The 19150-nt window shown below is 46.6% G+C and overlaps 1 protein-coding gene across 1 annotated transcript in view; it reads left to right on the top strand.

The window, feature by feature from the left end:
* LOC115085142 (cytidine monophosphate-N-acetylneuraminic acid hydroxylase-like) overlaps positions 1–19150 on the top strand; it is a 266549-nt gene that overhangs the window by 87896 nt on the left and 159503 nt on the right. Inside the window, 1 exon segment of the mRNA XM_029590791.1 lies at positions 15374–15577. Coding sequence (XP_029446651.1) covers positions 15374–15577 — 204 coding nt within the window.

Raw genomic sequence — 19150 nt, 5'->3', positions numbered from 1 at the left:
TGAGGGGTATGGATGGCTTCTTACAGAATGTATTCTACTATAGGGATAGTGACATCTTGTGGCCAGACTGGAAGGGTCTCCCCCTAAAAAAAACCCAAAAACCATGGTCTGAGGAAGGACCCTTACTCATGAACATTTTGCACAAGAACTAGACAAAAAATACAAATGTAAGAAGATATTAGACCAACTCATCTCTAGGGAGCTATGACCAGCAAAGCAGGAGACCCAGTATCTCACATTAAAACCAAAATACATTAAAGTATATGCATAGCCATTGGGCCCATTAATACTGTAGAATGAATAATAGTTAATTATGATCGAGGGCTAGCACTACCACTGCTGGAAGAATAGGGGTGCTGCCACTACCCAAGAATGAGCTACAATGCTCTCACTATCCTTTGGAATGGAAACAGGGTACACCATACAGGAACCTCTTACCATCCTTGTGGAAAAAGCCATTAGATATTTCCTGCTCAGATCTTGCCAGTAATATTAGTGCTTCCCCGGAAGGGGACACTAATCTAGCTTGAAAACATTAGAACACGTTATTCTCAAACTGAAATCTCTTCTCTCTGAACTCCTTCCCATCACCTATTGAGTGACAGGCTCCTACTTAAAAAATGAGGCACAGGATTTCATTTCATTTTTAGAGTAAATCTCCTGTAAATAAATAAAAAAATTAGTGTGAGAGGTGTCAGACCTCGTTAGGAGACTCCACCTAAAAAGAAAACAATAATTAACCACAAACTTGACATAATAAATCAAACCCCCGAGTTATGAAGTATATCAACTTTATCAAATTTGTGAAAAGAGACTCAACATTTGAATGTAACACATCAATAATGTCAGTAGAAAATGCAGTCAATATGGCATAAAGAACTCTTCACTGAGAATATATCTTTTATTATAAGTCCCTTCACCTAAGGGCTGGCACAGTTCATAACTGTAAAGCATCTTCCTTCTTGACAGAAGAACCGTCTCTGTTGAACATCTGTCCACCCTCTCCAGAGGAGGATAACCTCTTCTTCACCCTCCCATGGAGGGCAAGGAAAAGTCTCTGTAAACAGGAACCACAGCCACAAGTGACTCAGTGGCTGGAACTGCCAAGAGCTGACAGGATGCCCTGCAGCAAAGCAGAAAACAGCACAACAGAGAGAGAAAAGAAACAAGGATCCCTCCAAAATGTAGCAACAGGAACAATCTCTTGGGGTTTTTGTTCTCTTTTTTTAAGTCCTGCATCACCCCACTTCACAGGGAGATCAAGTCTTCACTCGGGGCATCTTCCTTTTTGGAAATTCTTCAGCACTCATAGGGGTAGATTTTATAAATTTGCACGAGCGCGTACTTTTGTTCGCGCACCAGACGCGAACAAATGTACGCTGGATTTTATAAGATACGTGCATATATTATAAAATCCAGGGTCGGCGCATGCAAGGGGGTGCACATTTGTGCAACTTGTGCGTGCCGAGCCCGGCGCGCGCTGCCTGTTCCCTCCGAGGCTGCTTTGAAATCGGAGCGGCCTCGGAGGGAACTTTCTTTCCACCCCCTGCACCTTCCCCTCCCTTCCCCTCCCTAACCCACTCCCCCGGCCCTATCTATACCCCCCCTACCTTTGTTGGCAGATTTACGCCTGCTTTCAGCAGGTGTAAATGTGCGCGCGCCAGCGGGCTGCTGGCGCACCATCACCCAACCCAGGGGCTGGTCCGGAGGCCTCGACCATGCCCCCGGGCCAGCGCCACGCCCCCGGTCCCACCCCGAAATGCCCCTGACCCCGGACACGCCCCGCCCCGCCCCTTTTACGAAGCCCCGGGACTTACACGCGTCCCGGAGTTGTGCGCGCGCCGGCGGCCTATGCAAAATAGGCGCGCCGGCGCGCGAGTGCCCTGCTCGTGTAAATCCGGCCGGATTTACGTGCGCAGGGCTTTTAAAATCCGGCCCTCAGTGCTACAGGCTGGGTTAACAGTCACTCCTTCGGACAGATGGCAGTTAATCAAGTAAGGCCTCTGCTCTCCGCTTCTCAAATGGTAAATTACTGCCTGTTTGAAGGTATTGTGGACAAGCTGCAGATTGGCTTTCTTCCAGTCCAAGGCCCGTTGATAATTAGGGTGCTCCCAAATAGAGATGTGAATCATTTTTTATGTTCGTGTCGTTCTTCGTTTTTCGGCCGCCGTGGAAAATGTCGTTTTATTGCGGTTCGGGGTTTTTTTTTTCGCGAAAAATCGTTTTTTGGGTTAGTGCGCAGGACCTGTAATGATGGGTCAAAAGCATTCCACCCACGTTTGAGTTTTATGGCTGTCTTTTTTTTAAGCTTGCAAATACAGTGGTGAAAATAAAGTGGGGGACCCAGGCACTGAAGCCGAAGGGGAGGCCACGCCACCATCAAAGTGCGCTTGTGCCAGTCCGAGCCTATGCCTCCTGCCACGTGCAGAATATGGGGAGTATAGAGGCTCACAGGCACCCCACGCGCCACGGGGCTTAAGGCAGGCTGCACATGGGGAAGCCACTGCCAGAAGCAGTTCCTCACTATCCTGGAGAAACCACTCATTGGCTACACGGTGCCATCTTTTCAGAGGTACCGAGAATAAGGTAGCTCCGTGCTGCCCTTTCAGATCAGACACGTATGCTTCGCTGCTCTCTCTCTCCAGTTACATACACAGCCCTACACCTGTCTTTTTCCCAGCTCACAGCTCAGGTGTGCTGCCTGGGCCTTAACACAGCTGCGTTGCATCAGCAAAACTAATGGCAGATACTTGTACGACCCCCCCTTTATAAGGTGACTGCCCCTGAGCAGAACATCTTAACCAGTCACCGCCTGGGTGCAAAACTTGAAGAAGTCAAACTAGGCTAAGCAGGAGGAGCTTTCCAAAACTTTAAAAAGAAATATCTCACTTCATGGATATCACGGGGAAGGGGTTATTTACTTATAAGGTGCTACTCTGTCCTTCAGCACAGGACACTATTGGAGCTAAGGCCACCTTTGCCCCCCTCTATTGTGGCAGAGGGCAGACCCCGCAGTTCAAGTAATCATTCTTGTGCCACTGGGCAAACATGGTAGTTGTAATCAGTTCTTAGCCCATTGTTGAGTAAAACTGAAACCCCTGCTGAGCAGAATCATCTGCTCCATAATATTCAAGAGGACCCCAGTTTGCGTAGTAATAAGGAGACTGAAGTACTGACCCATGGGTTTGCGGCCCCTTGCTCACAGGTGGTTTTATAATGAGGCAGGGTGAAGCGACCACTTCAGGTGACAAAATTTCAGAAGTGGCGGCAAGTGTACCCCCCCAAAATCCCCTGCAGTGGCCACCTCACTGTGTCTTCAAAATTCTAACTCCAGCAGGGACCCCACCCCCTGCTGTAAGGAAGACCAACATTGGTGCTGAGAAATGATGTTCTGGTGGGGGCCGGTCCTATTCCCATGCAGCCTGAAGACCCCACAGCTGCAAGCAGCCAGGAGGAAGGACATGCTGACAGGGCTCTCACTCTCTGCCAACCAAGGAGACCCCGTGGTGGCTGGCAGTACAGCAGACTGAGGTGCTGGTGGAGTTGCCACTCTTCGCCAGCAAGTACATTTTGTGGCATAGTCTCTTCACCAACAAGGATAAAACCTTGCGTGGCACCTGAGCTTCAGGTGCTGGAAAGGGTCCCACACCCCCACCAGCAAGGAAACTGCATGGCCACTCTAAGGTAACCTTCCAGCTTAAGTAGGCAGGAGGAAGAAAAAGAGTGTGGGCCAGATTTTAAAAGGGTTATGCACATACGCGCGTAACCCTTTTAAATCCCCCCTGTGCGCACCGAGCCTATTTTGCATAGGCTTGGCGGCGTGCGCGTAAGTCCCGGGGCTTCGCAAGGGGGGCATGTCGGGTGGGCGGCGCGACGTTCGGGGCATTCCGGGGGGGCGTGTTGGGGGCATGGCGCCGGCCCAGGGGCATGGTCAAGGCCTCCGGACCAGCCCCCGGGTCGGGTGATGGCGCACCAGCAGCCCGCTGGCGCGCACAGAGTTACGCCTGCCTCCGGCAGGCATAACTTTAACAACAAAGGTAGGGGGAAGGTTTAGATAGGGCCAGGGGGGTGGGTTAGGTAGGGGAAGGCGCAGAGGGGGGGTAGAAGGAAAGTTCCCTCTGAGGCCGCTCCGATTTCGGAGCGGCCTCGGAGGGAACAGGCAGCACGCGCAGGGCTCGGTGCGCGCAAGTTGCACAAATGTGCACCCCCTTGCGCGCGCCAACCCTGGATTTCATAAGATACGCGCGGCTACGTGCGTATCTTATTAAATCCGGCGTACTTTTGTTCGCGCGCGCGCGTGGATTTATAAAATCTACCTCCTGTGTGTGTAAGTGAGAGGTAAGGAAGAGGAATGAACAAGTGGTAGGATAAGGGGTGAATAACAGAGGGAAAGAAAGAGGTGTGGGTGAGTCAAAAAGGAGGGAAAAGGAAAGTGTGAGTGAGAGGTAAAGGGAGTGAGTGACTTAGAGGGAATGGAAGGGGTTGGAATGGAGATAAGGGGAGGGGGTGACTAAAAAGGGAAGTAAGGGGAGAGGGGATGTGTGAGTGAGTTTGTGAAAGAGAGATCATATACATATGTATGAGAGCGCATGTGTGTTAGTGAGAGAGACAGTGTGTGTGTGTGTATGAAAGAGAGAGAGAAGAAATTTTGCACTCCACTTCCACCACCCACTAATGCATGACAATCTCAGGGTGTCTGGAAATCAATAGTTCCCAGGTATGGAGAGCAGGACATTTTTTTATCCTCCATTTGATTATTGGGTGTTATCTGACGTATTTGCGGTTTATTGGTTGTTGGGAATTTTTAAACATTTTTTTGTTTAATTATCAGATATTATTCTGTTTGTCAGTTGTTTTGAAATATTCTTTTTATTAGTGTGGTTAACTGTTATGATTGATGTTTTATATTTCTTCATTTTGTTTTATGAGGTATGTTTTTATGTTTTTGTTTTTCCATTGTTGCTGCATACATAGTCTGGTTTGTATTTTCCAGTTCACATTTTCTGTAGATTTCTATTTACACTTTATGGTAGGGGTAGCCAACTTTAGTCCTCAGGAGCCACAAACAAGACTGTTTTTTCAGGACATCCACAATGAATATGTTGCACTGGAGGTGGACCCTTGGCCTGGCGCAGGATTGGTACGGCCCTCTGAGGGATCCCAGAGGGCACCTGCTGCCAGGAGGCAGAGCACATGAGGAGACAGAGGCTGACTGGAGCTTCACCAAAGCTTCACCAAAATTCTCCGTCTCCTAACTCCAATACTGATACTCAGTACTGACCTCGGCTTGCCACTGACCACGCTTGGACAGATACCTAGTACTGACCCTTGCTTGCCTCTGACCACGTTTGAACCACTGCCTGGAACTGACCTCTGCTTGCCACTGACTTCGCTTGGACTGATACCTGGAACTGACCTCCGCTTGCTACTGACCACGCTCGGACTGATACCTGGAACTGACCTTTGCTTTGGCTGACCACCCTCAGATGAATACTCTGGCTTTGACCCTTGCGCTCCACTCGGACACTCTCTTTGCTTCTCCTGTGACCACCAGGCCTGCCTGCTTTGACACCACCTGCTGCCTTCTTCGAGCTAGACCACTGGGTGCTGCCTATCCTACCCGGAGCACTTTCAGTTCCTGCCTTGTACCCGTGGTCTCTGGTACTCTTGGTTCCAGTCTAGCTCACCTGTTCACAGACAGCCACGCACCTCCATTCTTGGTGGGCACACCTCTCTGCTACCTCTCCGGGAGACTCTCAGAGGCCCACCTAAGCCCAGGGGGCCCAGTGAACAGGTGAGCTCGAAGAAGGCAGCGGGTGGTGTCAAAGCAGGCAGGCCTGGTGGTCACAGGAGAAGCAAAGAGAGTGTCCGAGTGGAGCGCAAGGGTCAAAGCCAGAGTATTCGTCTGAGGGTGGTCAGCCAAAGCAAAGGTCAGTTCCAGGTATCAGTCCAAACGTGGTCAGAGGCAAGCAAGGGTCAGTACTAGGTATCTGTCCAAGCGTGGTCAGTGGCAAGCCGAGCACAGTACTGAGTATCAGTCCGAGAAGGTACAACCTGGGTAGCGGAACGTGGAACAGGAATCAGGAACAGACGCTGGGACACAGGAGGGACCATTGGAACATAGGAACGCAGGAGCACTGGAACAAGCACGGGAACAAGGAACGCAGGAGCACTGGAACAAGCACGGGAACAAGGAACGCAGGAACACAAGATGGCAACAAGCTTCACACAAGTGTGACGACAAGTTTGCCAAGGCGAGGAACTGAGGGAAGAGCCTCGCCTTATATACTGTGCCTATGTGATTTCATCAGGAGGTGTCCGGGCTGAGGTTCACGCCCTGGACCCTTTAAATGAGGGAGCATGGGCCATGCGCACGCCTAGGGGCGGGGCTGAGGATGCCGAGGATGTGGAGCCCCTGAGGGATCTCCGTTGTGAGGCCTGCGAAGCCGGAGGCGTGCTGCAGCTAGGGAGAATGGAACGGAGCCCGAGGAGGGGAGCCCGAGATGAGCAGGCCCAGTCGTGGCACCAGCGCAGCCGGGATGCACAACAGTACGAGCCCCAAACTAGGGGGAATGCTATTGGGGAACGCCAAAACATGTCAAGATCCTACCTGAGTCCATAGTTCTATCGTTTGCCCACAGCCTTTGGGATGGAGATTTGGTTGGGAGTCTCAAGATCTTGATGTTTCAATCCAAGACTCTCTTTCTAGTCTGTGTGATTCCTCAGAAGCAAAAGTCTAATGTTTCCAGACTTAAAACACAATTCTCCATCTCCTAACTCCAATTCTGTGAGGAGGGGTGGGGAAAAAATCTCCACACTAAAAGGGGGAAAACCCCAAATTGCTCAAATCCCCTAATCCCTGCTTTATAGTATCTTTATTTTGTATTTGGTGAGGGTCTGTAAGTTCTACATATGTGACCATGGTGAGGTATTCTGTTGGCATGTGGTTTCTGTGTAGGGATCTATAGTAGCCTGGCTTGTTCTGTTTTCCTAATAAGAGGTATATTGGTTTTGGTTTTTTTTAATACTTTATTTATAGATTTTTTCAATAAATCACATAAATTATGATTTACAGAATCACAACATACAATGGTTAATAAAGGACTTAATAAACTAAACAGAAATACCTTATTATTATCAACATAACACAAACCATATACCATTTCAAAACAGCCAGGAGAGAGATGCATGATTTATCTGAATTGGGAGTTTAATACTAGAAACATTACTAACAAATTAAAGCTAATACAGTAACCTGCATTATTTTACTTTATTTTAATTTTTAGACACAGAGGATGAAGTTCTTAATTTCCGTGGTTCTAAAAAATTTTTTAAATGCTCGGGTATGAAAAATATAAATACTTCATCTTGCTTTTTAATTAAGCATTTGCAGGGAAATCGCAAAGAAAAAGAAAAACCTGAATCAATCACTTCCTGACGGAATCCCAGAAAGGATTTCCGCCTGACCTGAGTGGATGCTGCTATGTCTGGAAATACTTTAATCACTTTACCTAAGTGATTGATGGGGTATTTACCAAAATACTTTTTCATAACTAAACTAATATCCTTTAAGGATGAGAACGTTACCAACAAAGTACCCCTATCTATCATCTGAGCTGAAGAATCCTCCAAAAAATTTGTCAGATCTCCCTGAAACATTTGATCTGATCTTTGCAACATTTCATTCTTAGATTTAGGTAAAAAAAAAATAACAGTTGGTTACTACCGGAGACTCATCTAATTCAAAGCCAAGGTTTTCGTTTAGAAACTTTTTTAAGGAAATTAATGGAGCTTCCCCAATCATTCTGGGGAAGTTTAAAAATCTTAAATTATAACGCTTGGCATTATTTTCAAGAATTTCAATTCTACGTGCAATATTGTCTCTGTCTTTAACCACTGCTACATGAAAATCCTGATGTTTCTTTTCACTTAATTCAAGTACTTTAATTCTCTCTATCGAATCTTTAATTTGTTTTTGGGTTTGGAAATGTTCTCTTTGGTTCCCAGTACTTAGAGCATCCATCTTGGATTCTAACCCTTTAATATTATTAATCATTCCAGCCATCATCTCCCATAGATTATCTAAAGTAACCACCGCAGGACGGACAATAGGAATTGGGGGTGTCCCGTTGGTCAGATTCTCTTTATAAGAAAGCAGTGGGTCTATTCCTCCTTCTGCTCCCTTGACATCCTCAGCTATCTGTGTTTCCAAACTTTTATCGCGGGTATCAAGATCCCCCGCTTCCAAGCAGGAAAAGATAGAATCAACAGAAGCTTCTCCAGTATTCCAATCTCCATTTCTCTGTGCTGGTGGGAGTCCTGTATTAGGACTAAGGGAGGCCTCCTCTGCAGGCATAGTCAGTCCTCCCTGACTGATTAAGACACCAGACTCCTCGGTTCGTGCCTTCTTGAATGCAGGTGAGGTCATGAATCGAGTGATTTCTGATTGAATAGGAGAGGGTAACGGGAGGGAGGGAAACACCCTCACCTTCCCTTTCCTCTTAGGAGGCATACTTCAATCAACAAACAATCACTTTTCTTCCCTTCTAACTGTATTAGCAATAAGAAAATCACACAACGATGACCCGTTAGAAGTCAGGGAGGAGAAGAAACTTTTACCTTGTGAACTGTCCATCAAGATCAAAAATTCTGGGCAAGATCCAGGCGAGATCCAGGCGAAGCCAGGCAAAGCCTGACATGCCGCGCGCCCCTTAGGCGTGCGCGGCTTAGGCGGCGTGCCGGCGTCTGCTGTGCGCCGCTCATCATCCGATTTTGTAGGGATTCCTGTTCCTTTCCCGGGTCTGCCCACTGACGTCACCGGTCTCTCAGCTGTGCAGAAACGCCGTCGGGTAACAGATACCGCTCGCCCCGGGATTCCTCAGCTGGAAGCAGCAAGTTGGAGACTCCTGCCTGTCCTCCTAGCTCTCTCCGAGGTATATTGTTATTTTAGGGTTTGGTTAATATTTGCAAGGTTGCCTTTTAATAGGTAGGGTTGTTACTGTTTGAGTAGTGATACTTAGTGCTGTTTTGGCATGGGAGGTTTACTATATTTTAAGCCTCCCATGGTATTCTGAGGGCCAAGTCACATCAAAGGTGCTATTCAATAGGCTAATACCATATATATATATATATTTTTTTTTTTTTATTTATTTATTTATTTATTTATTTAAATGAGTTCTTAGCCATCTTTCCAAGGTTCAGGGTGGGATACAATAAAAAATCCATACTAAATCAAACAAGGATAACAAAATAATATTTATTTAAACTTTATAGACTGCAAATCAGAATTTATAAGCGGTTTACAATTAATTACACTCATAAAATAGTAATCAGGAACAAAATATTAATGAATAAAACAATAATTAAGACAGATACACATATTCAAATAAAAGGAAAACAGCTGTGTCATGTCATAACAAAGAAAAATAACAAATCAGCTGTCAGCATTGAAGGCTATGCAAAAGAGGTGAGTCAGATATCTTTTTTGCAGGGTTTTCTGATTGGCACAAAAGCAGTGCTTGTAAATATAATATACATGTTATTTTAAGTTATTTTTTTTTCTCAGAAGATTATAATTTGACTGTCCTTTTTCATGTGAAACCTCCCTTTCTGGGTCAGGGATGTGATTAATATGAAATTTTAAAATAAATGCATATTCATGCAGTTGAGCAAGAAACCTGTGAGGGAGTTGGTTGGACCTTTAGATGACCAAGGGGTTAAAGGGGCTCTTAGGGAAGATAAGGCTATTGCAGAAGACTAATTCTTGGCTTCTGTGTTTACTAATGAAGATGTTGGGGAGATACCAGTTCCGGAGATGGTTTTCAAGGGTGTAGCGTCAGATGAACTGAACCAAATCACTGTGAATCTGGAAGATGTAGTAGGCCAGACTGACAAACTAAAGAGTAGCAAATCACCTAGACCAGATGGTATGCATCCTAGGGTTCTGAAGGAACTAAAAAATGAAATTTCAGATCTATTAGTTAAAATTTGTAACCTATCACTAAAATCATCCATTGTACCTGAAGACTGGAGGGTGGCCAATGTAACACCAATATTTAAAAAGGGTTCCAGGGGCGATCCGGGAAACTATAGAACAGTGAGCCTGACTTCAGTGCCGGGAAAAATAGTGGAAACTATTCTAAAGATCAAAATCACAGACCATATAGAAAGACATGATTTAATAGAATACAGTCAACATGGATTTACCCAAGGCAAGTCTTGCCTCACCAATCTGCTTCATTTTTTTGAAGGGGTTAATAAACATGTAAATCAAGGTGAACCGGTAGATGTAGTATATTTGGATCTTGTTGGAAATAGGATGCTGGGCTTGATGGACCCTTGGTCTGACCCAACATGGCAATTTCTTATGTTCTTATTTAATTGTGTGTGAGGGTTAGGCTGTGGTGGGAGAGGAGAGGAGTTGTCTCAAGGCTGTAAGGTTTGCTTTGGGCACCTAATACCCTTGCACTGGCCTGAGAGAGCCCATCATACACAGACCCAACCACCACCATCACCACCACCATTCACCAATCTCCCACTATCCCCAGGGCAGGTGCTGGGAAAGGGTGGGAGACAGATGGTATGGTTCCTAAGAGTCTGGCAAGGTTGTCAATTTCCTAGGAATTTTATCACTGATGCTTTAATCTGCCACCTCTCTGGGAACCCTGACTTCGCCATCCCCCCTTCTCAGCATTTCAAATCATGAAAGGGCCAGACTCTAAGTAGGAACCCTCTACCTTGGTTTCCTTAGTGATTTGACCTGTGCTGTGCCTTGGGGGGGCGGGGGTGGGGAACCCTTGCCTGAGGTAGCTGATTGCTTTGAGTCTCCGCTGCCCTTGCCCATGCAAGATTGCTATTCATGCAGTTGAGCTCATTGCAAACTTCCATGAGAAACTTGTTGTGGGGCTGGCTGAAAAATATAACTATACCTCAGTGAGATAGAGTTATCTTTTATTTGCATAAAACTGGTGCACATTGACATCTTTCCATGCTGGGTTTTTCTTGATTCTGAATTAATAAACTACGTTGCATAATATCGCATTGTAAAGAGGCCAACTTGTGAAAAAAACATGCAAAATGCTCAAATTTTGCCAGTTTTGAGATGTTTTGTGCATTTTTTCCACACATTAGCTCCTTTTGCAAAACAGTCTTTTCAGTTTGGTGCTTACTCCTTAAGGAGTCCTGTGTGGCTCAGTACTTGTAGAACTCCTTATAAGTGGAGGCCCCTGTAAACTAGGTCAGGTGGTCATGAGATCCTGTATGTATGTTAGAGCCGTATTAGAGAGATTAGGGAGTTCCAGGGAGCAAGGCAAAGAGTAAACATCTTGCCAGGCTAGCCCAAGAACCAGCAACTCGCTATAATCCCAGTCTGTGCTTGTTTAATGCTCCGATGCAGTACTGCTAGCAGAACTTCCTCCTTCCAGGAGCCCTCTTCCCATGTCAGCATCTAAGGTCTGCGAGTAAATATTGTTGCCATGCTGGGCACTGAGAGGGAGTCAGGACCTTAGCTGCAATGCTTTAATATTTCTGGGATGCCCAAATAATTGGAGCCAAGCAGACAGCTCATGGGAGCAGGGACTTCGCCCACAGCTGTGTGTACTCCTGAAATGCCTGTAAATCTGAAATTTAAGCTGCATACTTTGTTCAGAAATGGTGCCCTTATGGAGTAAGGTGTAGTTGGCTGCTTCTGCAGCTGTCTCAGAGCATGAAGTGCATATGTATTTGCTGTGAATTTTCCTGAGGAAAACACTTCTATAGTTTTCCACTTATAACACAGACCTGGGTTAGAATGACAACCTATTCTCTTTTCGATTGTAAAGCTTGTTGCTAATTTACTGTTGATTGTGAACCGAGGTGATGTTATTAACGTGCCGCGGTATATAAAAAACTTCGAAATAAATAAATAAAAATAAATAAATATAGAGTAGTCTGGACTTATTACATAGGATGGGGCTCCTCAGTGGGTGTGAAAAGGTGGACTCTTTGAATCAGTTCTCAATCTTAGTTGCCTGGGGGTTGACCCATCACAGAGAGGTCTGGTCAGCTTTCTCCTGACTCCCAATCTGTGCGCTCTCTCTATTGCCAGTGAATTTTGCAGGTTTGGCAGATTTAACACCTCCGGAAGCCAGGTAACTAAATCTTCAGCTAATTTACTCTCCTTGACCTCCTCAGCTAGGGATGTGAATCGTGTCCTCGATCGTCTTAACGATCGATTTCGGCTGGGAGGGGGAGGGAATCGTATTGTTGCCGTTTGGGGGGTAAAATATCGTGAAAAATCGTGAAAAATCGAAAAATCGAAAAATCGCAAAACCGGCACATTAAAACCCCCTAAAACCCACCCCCGACCCTTTAAATTAAATCCCCCACCCTCCCGAACCCCCCCCCAAATGACTTAAATAACCTGCGGGTCCAGCGGCGGTCCGGAACGGCAGCGGTTCGGAACGGGCTCCTGCTCCTGAATCTTGTTGTCTTCAGCCGGCGCCATTTTCCAAAATGGCGCCGAAAAATGGCGGCGGCCATAGACGAACACGATTGGACAGCAGGAGGTCCTTCCGGACCCCCGCTGGACTTTTGGCAAGTCTCCTGGGGGTCAGGAGGCCCCCCACAAGCTGGCCAAAAGTTCCTGGAGGTCCAGCGGGGGTCAGGGAGCGATTTCCCGCTGCGAATCGTTTTCGTACGGAAAATGGCGCCGGCAGGAGATCGACTGCAGGAGGTCGTTCAGTGAGGGTTCCGGCGCCTCGCTGAACAACCTCCTGCAGTCGATCTCCTGCCGGCGCCATTTTCCGTACGAAAACGATTCGCGGCGGGAAATCGCTCCCTGACCCCCGCTGGACCTCCAGGAACTTTTGGCCAGCTTGTGGGGGGCCTCCTGACCCCCACGAGACTTGCCAAAAGTCCAGCGGGGGTCCGGAAGGACCTCCTGCCGTCCAATCGTGTTCGTCTATGGCCGCCGCCATTTTTCGGCGCCATTTTGGAAAATGGCGCCGGCTGAAGACAACAAGATTCAGGAGCAGGAGCCCGTTCCGGACCGCTGCCGTTCCGGACCGCCGCTGGACCCGCAGGTTATTTAAGTCATTGGGGGGGGGGTTCGGGAGGGTGGGGGATTTAATTTAAAGGGTCGGGGGTGGGTTTTAGGGGGTTTTAGTGTGCCGGCTCACGATTCTAACGATTTATAACGATAAATCGTTAGAATCTCTATTGTATTGTGTTCCATAACGGTTTAAGACGATATTAAAATTATCGGACGATAATTTTAATCGTCCTAAAACGATTCACATCCCTATCCTCAGCCATGCTGACAAAGCACAAATTATTTCGGCGTGATCTGTTTTCTAACTCCTCAATTTTCTCCTCCTGTGCCACGGCCACTGTTTCAAACTTGCCCTCATCCTCTGCCAAAGACTCGCAATTCTCTAGCAATTCTACCCTAAGGCTAAATTCACTAAAAGAGCTTTTCATTTCTGCAATTTGTTCAAAAGTTCCATCTATCTTCCCATTTACCGCTGCTATAGCCACTAATGTTACAGCACTGACCACCGCTTCATCAAATACCGCCGCGGCCATCTTCCTGTCACAGATCGTCACTTTTTCTTTGGCTTTTTTCATTGGTTTTGCCAGCATAACCGATGGGGACTTTGACACATATAACCATCAATGTTCTTGTCTCCTTGCTATCCTATGTGCTGTTCGCAATCCATAGATTCATGAACTCTCTGTGCTTCCAGAATCACGGATGTAGCAGATAAGCTTCCTGATACAGGCGATGGCATCTGGAGTCTGCAAGGAAGCATCCTCTCAGGTTCACCGCATCATGTGACTCCCAGTCTGGTCAGCTTTAATCAGTTTGGGGCTGATTTTATAACAGCATGTGGAAAATATGGGGTAGATTTTCAAAGGTACGCGCGGGCCTACATGTGCGCGCGCGCAACTCGGCGCGCACACATGGACGCCCGATTTTATAACATGTGTGCGCAGGCATGCGCATGTTTTAAAATCGGGAGTCGGTGCGCACAAGGGGGTGCACACTAGTGCATCTTGCGTGCGCCGACACTCGCAGCCTTCCCCCATTCCGTCCCCTATAATCTAACCTTCCCACCCCTTCCCCTAACCTTTCCACCCCCTAGCCCTATTCTAACCACCCTGACCGCTATCTTACCTTTTGCGCCTGCCTCCTAGCAGGCACAAGTTGCATGCGCCAGCAGCCTGCCGGCGCCCGATCCTCCGACCCAGCAGCAAATGGCGGCTGTGCCGGAGGCCTCTAGCCACACCTTGCCCCGGTCTGCCCCTTTTTTTAAAGCCCGGGGACTTAGATGCATCCCGGGGTTTTACGCGTGTTTCCGGGCCTTTATAAAATAGGCCCGGGATGCATAACTCCCTCCACTGGATTTACGCGCGTAGAGCTTTTAAAATCCAGCCCTATATGCATAAGGTACACTTATTTTCCAAATGGACTTATGTTCATAAGTCTGCTTTGAAAACAATCCCATCAAATTAACTTGCACAACATTACAGTTGCTGTTATGTATGCAGAAAATTGTTGGCAAAATTTATGTGCATACTTTTGAAAATCCAAAAGTATGCGAGCAAGCCCAAATCTGTCTCTCAACTCTGCGTCTAGGAGCGCCTCGGCTCAGTCCAAGTAGATTTATGCCTGAATAGAAAGTACACGAGTAAATTTACCCACATGCAGGTTTATAAAAGTAAACAATGTTTTAGCCATGGAAATGCTTCTGAAAATTACCTGCCAGATGTTTCCCTCCTTGGATCACCACAACATTTGCTGGACCACTGACTATTAAGAACCTCTTAACCTGGACAGGTTTAACTCCCTAATCATCCAATTATGTAACATTATCTAGAAATTCTGTTTTCAGTCCTATTGCTTCAATAACAACAACTTGATTTGTTTTTATGGCAGGAATCTTGATGCCCGTGGTGCTTTATAATCAACTGTTTGCAATTGCAGACAACTTGTAAATATTATGCCAGGAGGAATCTCTGTTCTATGATTGGATAGCAAAGCTCATACATCCAAGTGTATGAGTGCATGTTAGGTCCAAACACCGTGAAATAAATTTAAAAAATTGAATTTCAGAATTGCACTAAGGCTTTGTGCCAGCCAATACACCAGAGACGTGACTGTTTTAGTACTACGCTATGTCTTATTGCTTGATTCATGCATGGTGTAGTGGTTTTGTAGCTGTCATACAGAGGTTGCACAACAGCTCGTAACATCTGAGTGTTGTAAGATTTATATTTATTTATGCACATCTCATTTATCCATAGCTTCACAAATTCAATGAAAACTACTGGCGTTTATTTATTTTTTTGGCTTGTTCTGGTACTGATATTTTTAACTTCTGTTTTCTAACAGTGGAGAACAAACCTCTCAGATTTTGCTGGCCATGAGTCCTTCGGAAGTAAATAACCTTAAAGAAGGAATAAATTTCCTGCGGAATAAGAGAGACGGGAAAAGCTACATCCTGTACAAATATGGGGATCTGATGAGAGCCTGCAAGAATACGTGCAAACATCAGGGAGGGCTGTTTATAAAGGATATTGAAGATCTGTCAAACCGGTATTGTGCCAAAATGGCTTTTTAAAATTTTCATCTGCAACTGTTTGACTGTTTAAATGCAATTGCTTGGTGTTTCAGCATGGCTGCATCAAAACAGATAAGAAAATAAACCTCATAGTATACCTGGTTATGTTTTCAAATGGTTAGAGATGAGCAGAATAGTTGTAAGTGGGGTTAAAGGCGGGTTAGGATCACAGTGACTCGGTTTGTATTTTGCTGTGATACAGTGAGTTCTCTGTGACTTGGGGCTTTCATTAACACCTGAATTACGCTGGTCAACCTTTAAGAGGGTGCAGGCCTCAGGTGTGAATAAACCGTAGCGGGGGGGTCCCTGGAACACAGGCATGCATAGGTCCACTCCAAGCTGAGAGGAAATTCCTGTTAGGGATGTGGCTACCAGGGCGGTGTGGAGTCCTCCGAAGTGCAATCACCCCTATTCACCCTCTCCCCTCAACCTCCAGGGAAGATCCTGCTAGGATCCCTAAGAGTCACTGGGGAGAGGATGAATAAGCTTCTGTAGCTCACAAATGAGGTTCAAAAAGCACCAAATACTGCAAGATATTGGCTGCTAAGTCTTGTTACTTTTTTTTGCACTGGTCAAGCATTTATGCAGAGAGGAGGTAGGGTTTCGCTTTTGGAGAGTTGCTAATTTTAGGGAGTGAAAAGTGGCTGAGGATGAAATATTGATGTGAAGGAGACAGACTTTTTTTCATTTTTCCTTTCTTTCAACTGTATTTTTTCTCTGTCTTTCTCCCTTCTTTGGCTCACATCTGTGTTTGAACAAGCAGGAAGTGAGAATTTGTGACTAGGATACTAGCCTGGAATCTCTTAATAGGTCTTATGTTGTGAACCTGCCCGCGCTCCCCTACCTTCATGGCCAGTCGGGCCGCTGACGCTGCTCCCCCCGAACGCGGCCAGTTGGGCCGTTGATGCCTTTCTCTCTGCTCAGCTGTTCACGGCAGTCCGCCGCCGCCGTCCTGCTCCATGGTCCGGAGGCTGTGGCAGTCTTCTGCACTGCGCGGCAGGGCTAAGTCAGCGCCAGGAGCCTTCCCACGTGGCTGGCCCCGCCGCAGCCGCTCCTGCTTCCTCTTGGGGTCCTTGGACGGCAGGGAGCCATCCTCACCGCTGCCGGGGTCTTCAGCCTGCCTTCCATCTTCGCGGCAGGAAGCCGCTCTTCCTGGGTCCTCAACATGGTGGATGCCACTGGCATGCCTGCTCTCTTCTCTCTTCTCCAGCTCTCCCTAGGCGCAGGCGCACGCCTCTCATCTATATTTAAAGGACCAGCCAGGTGTGGTCCCCTGCAAGCTCCAACCCGGGCGTAGTCCTCTTCAGCCCTACAAAAGGGCTCAGCGTTCAGTCCAGCTTTGCCTTCGCAAGGAGTTAGATGCTCCTGGATGTTCCTGTCTTCGCTCCAGGAGTCTTCTCTGTTCCAGCGCTTCTTCAAGGTCTTGTGTTCCTTGTTTCCTGTTGGATCTCATGTCTTGTCCTGATGTCCTTGATCCAGTCTAGATGTCCATCTTCCACTCCTGATGTCCACAGTCAGTCCTGATGTCTGTCTTCCAGTTCCTGATGTCCGTGATCCAGTTCTGATGTCCGTCTCCTGTTCCTGATGTTCGCGATCCAGTTCTGATGTCCGTCTCCGGTTCCTGATGTCCATGATCCAGTCCTGATGTCCGTCTCTTGTTCCTGATGTCCGTGATCCAGTCCAGATGTCCTGAACTCCTGGTTCCTCATCATCACCTTTCCTGACGTGTCATGTCGTGTGGGTGGGTGGGCTGTGTAGGGCGTGCTGTGTCGCAGTCTCAACCTAGCTCTTACCTGATTCCTTGACTACAGAACCTCGCTCCTGACTCCTTGTCTACAGAACCTCGCTCCTGACTCCTTGTCTTCAGTCTTCATCCAAGTACCTACGTCTTCGCCTGAGTCTTCGTCCAAGTACCTACATCTTCGCCTGAGTCTTCGTCTGAATCTCTATGTTCCGGTCTTCATTTGCCCTGACCTCCATCTGACCTGCCGATTCTTGCCATTACCCAGCGGAAAGTCCGAAAGGGCTTGGAACAGTCGGAGGACTTTTCAAAAGACCATCATTGCATTGTTGGTCTTCTCGAAGTGTGCAGGTCCGGTGGAGGGTCAGTACCTTCAGTCATCATTGTCTTCACGTTAGCCTTGTTCCTGCTCTGGATTCCATCGCCTGTCTTCACTCCAGCCTCGCTCCTGTCCATCCCATGCTCGGACATGCCTCGCCTGCCTCGGCAATTCTTCGGAGTTCCTCTGGGGTCGAGCCATGGCCCAAGAACACACAAACCCCTGGAAAGTGGAACCACTCTCCTAGCGCTTCTGTAACATCTTATTTCAATTTTCATTGTTCCAAGATACAGAGGTAGTGGTACCTTACCACCCCCTCCCCAAACACACAGAATTGGCCTAGAAAAAGACAGTAAGACACACAACTCCTTAAAATGCACATGCTGTCATTACACAATTTACTCATATGCATTCCCAAATCTACAACACATTTTTACTTATCTCTACTCAAAAACTTCCAATGAAACACATAGACATGCCTCAGAGACTACCCCTCCACATACACACATTCTACCCTATTCACATTCACCAAACATACATTCCTGTCATGTGCACTCACCTACATGCACACATATCAGTTTTGCATGACTACCTTCCAATCATGAGATATGCATGCACTGCTGAAACGAATGAAACAAATGCACCAATGAATGCACATCCCTAGTTATTCAAAATAAATTACTGGGAAAGACTATTGACAAAAAAAATTGTTAACTTTAATGATGATTTGTTCACATTGGGGTACATTTTCAAAAACAGCGCGTGCGCGTACTTTTGTTCACGCACCACCAAAAGTACGCTGGATTTTATAAGATACCACGTAGCCGTGCGTATCTTATAAAATTGTGATTTGGAGAGAGAGAGAGAGAGAGAGAGAGAGAGAGAGAGAGAGAGAGAGAGAGACACTTGCTATAGTGTCTCTTCCCTAGACAGGTATTTGTATCCCTATGGGAGGCCTACCTAGTAACTCGAGGTGAGGGTTAAGTATTAGTGTAGGGGGTTAGGGGCCACTTTCACATTCAACATGAGACGTACGAACAGAACAGTGGTCTCTTGTGAAGATTTGATGGCCTTCGGAGTGAGGAAACTCACTCCAAGATGAGATTTGGGCAATGTTCTCTCCACTTGCCCAAATCTCATCTGGGAGGCCAGTGACAACTACAAATATTCAGGAAAAAATTATAGAAGCCCACGAATTGCCTATTGATGCTGTGTTGAAAGAGATGCACTTCAAATATATACATCATTGTTATATTGATAATGTTAAGAGATGTAAAATGGGATTAGATGACTCGAATACCTGCCTTAAATGTAAGACTGTACAGAACACACTCGCGTACAATTTTCTGTTGCATCATAAAATGTTTTCTTTCTAGTAGGAATTTACCTTGTTAATTAAAAACAAACAGGATTTAGTATTCTTTCTAGGGTAACTCCTTTTTATTGGGTAATCTCTCTTTGAAGCTCCCGTGTTTAAAGGAAGCATGT

Source organism: Rhinatrema bivittatum, chromosome 2 (assembly GCF_901001135.1).
Source record: "Rhinatrema bivittatum chromosome 2, aRhiBiv1.1, whole genome shotgun sequence".
NCBI classification, from domain to species: Eukaryota; Metazoa; Chordata; class Amphibia; order Gymnophiona; family Rhinatrematidae; genus Rhinatrema; species Rhinatrema bivittatum.
Note: the sequence above shows the minus strand (reverse complement) of the source record. Positions and strands in the feature narration are given on the sequence as shown.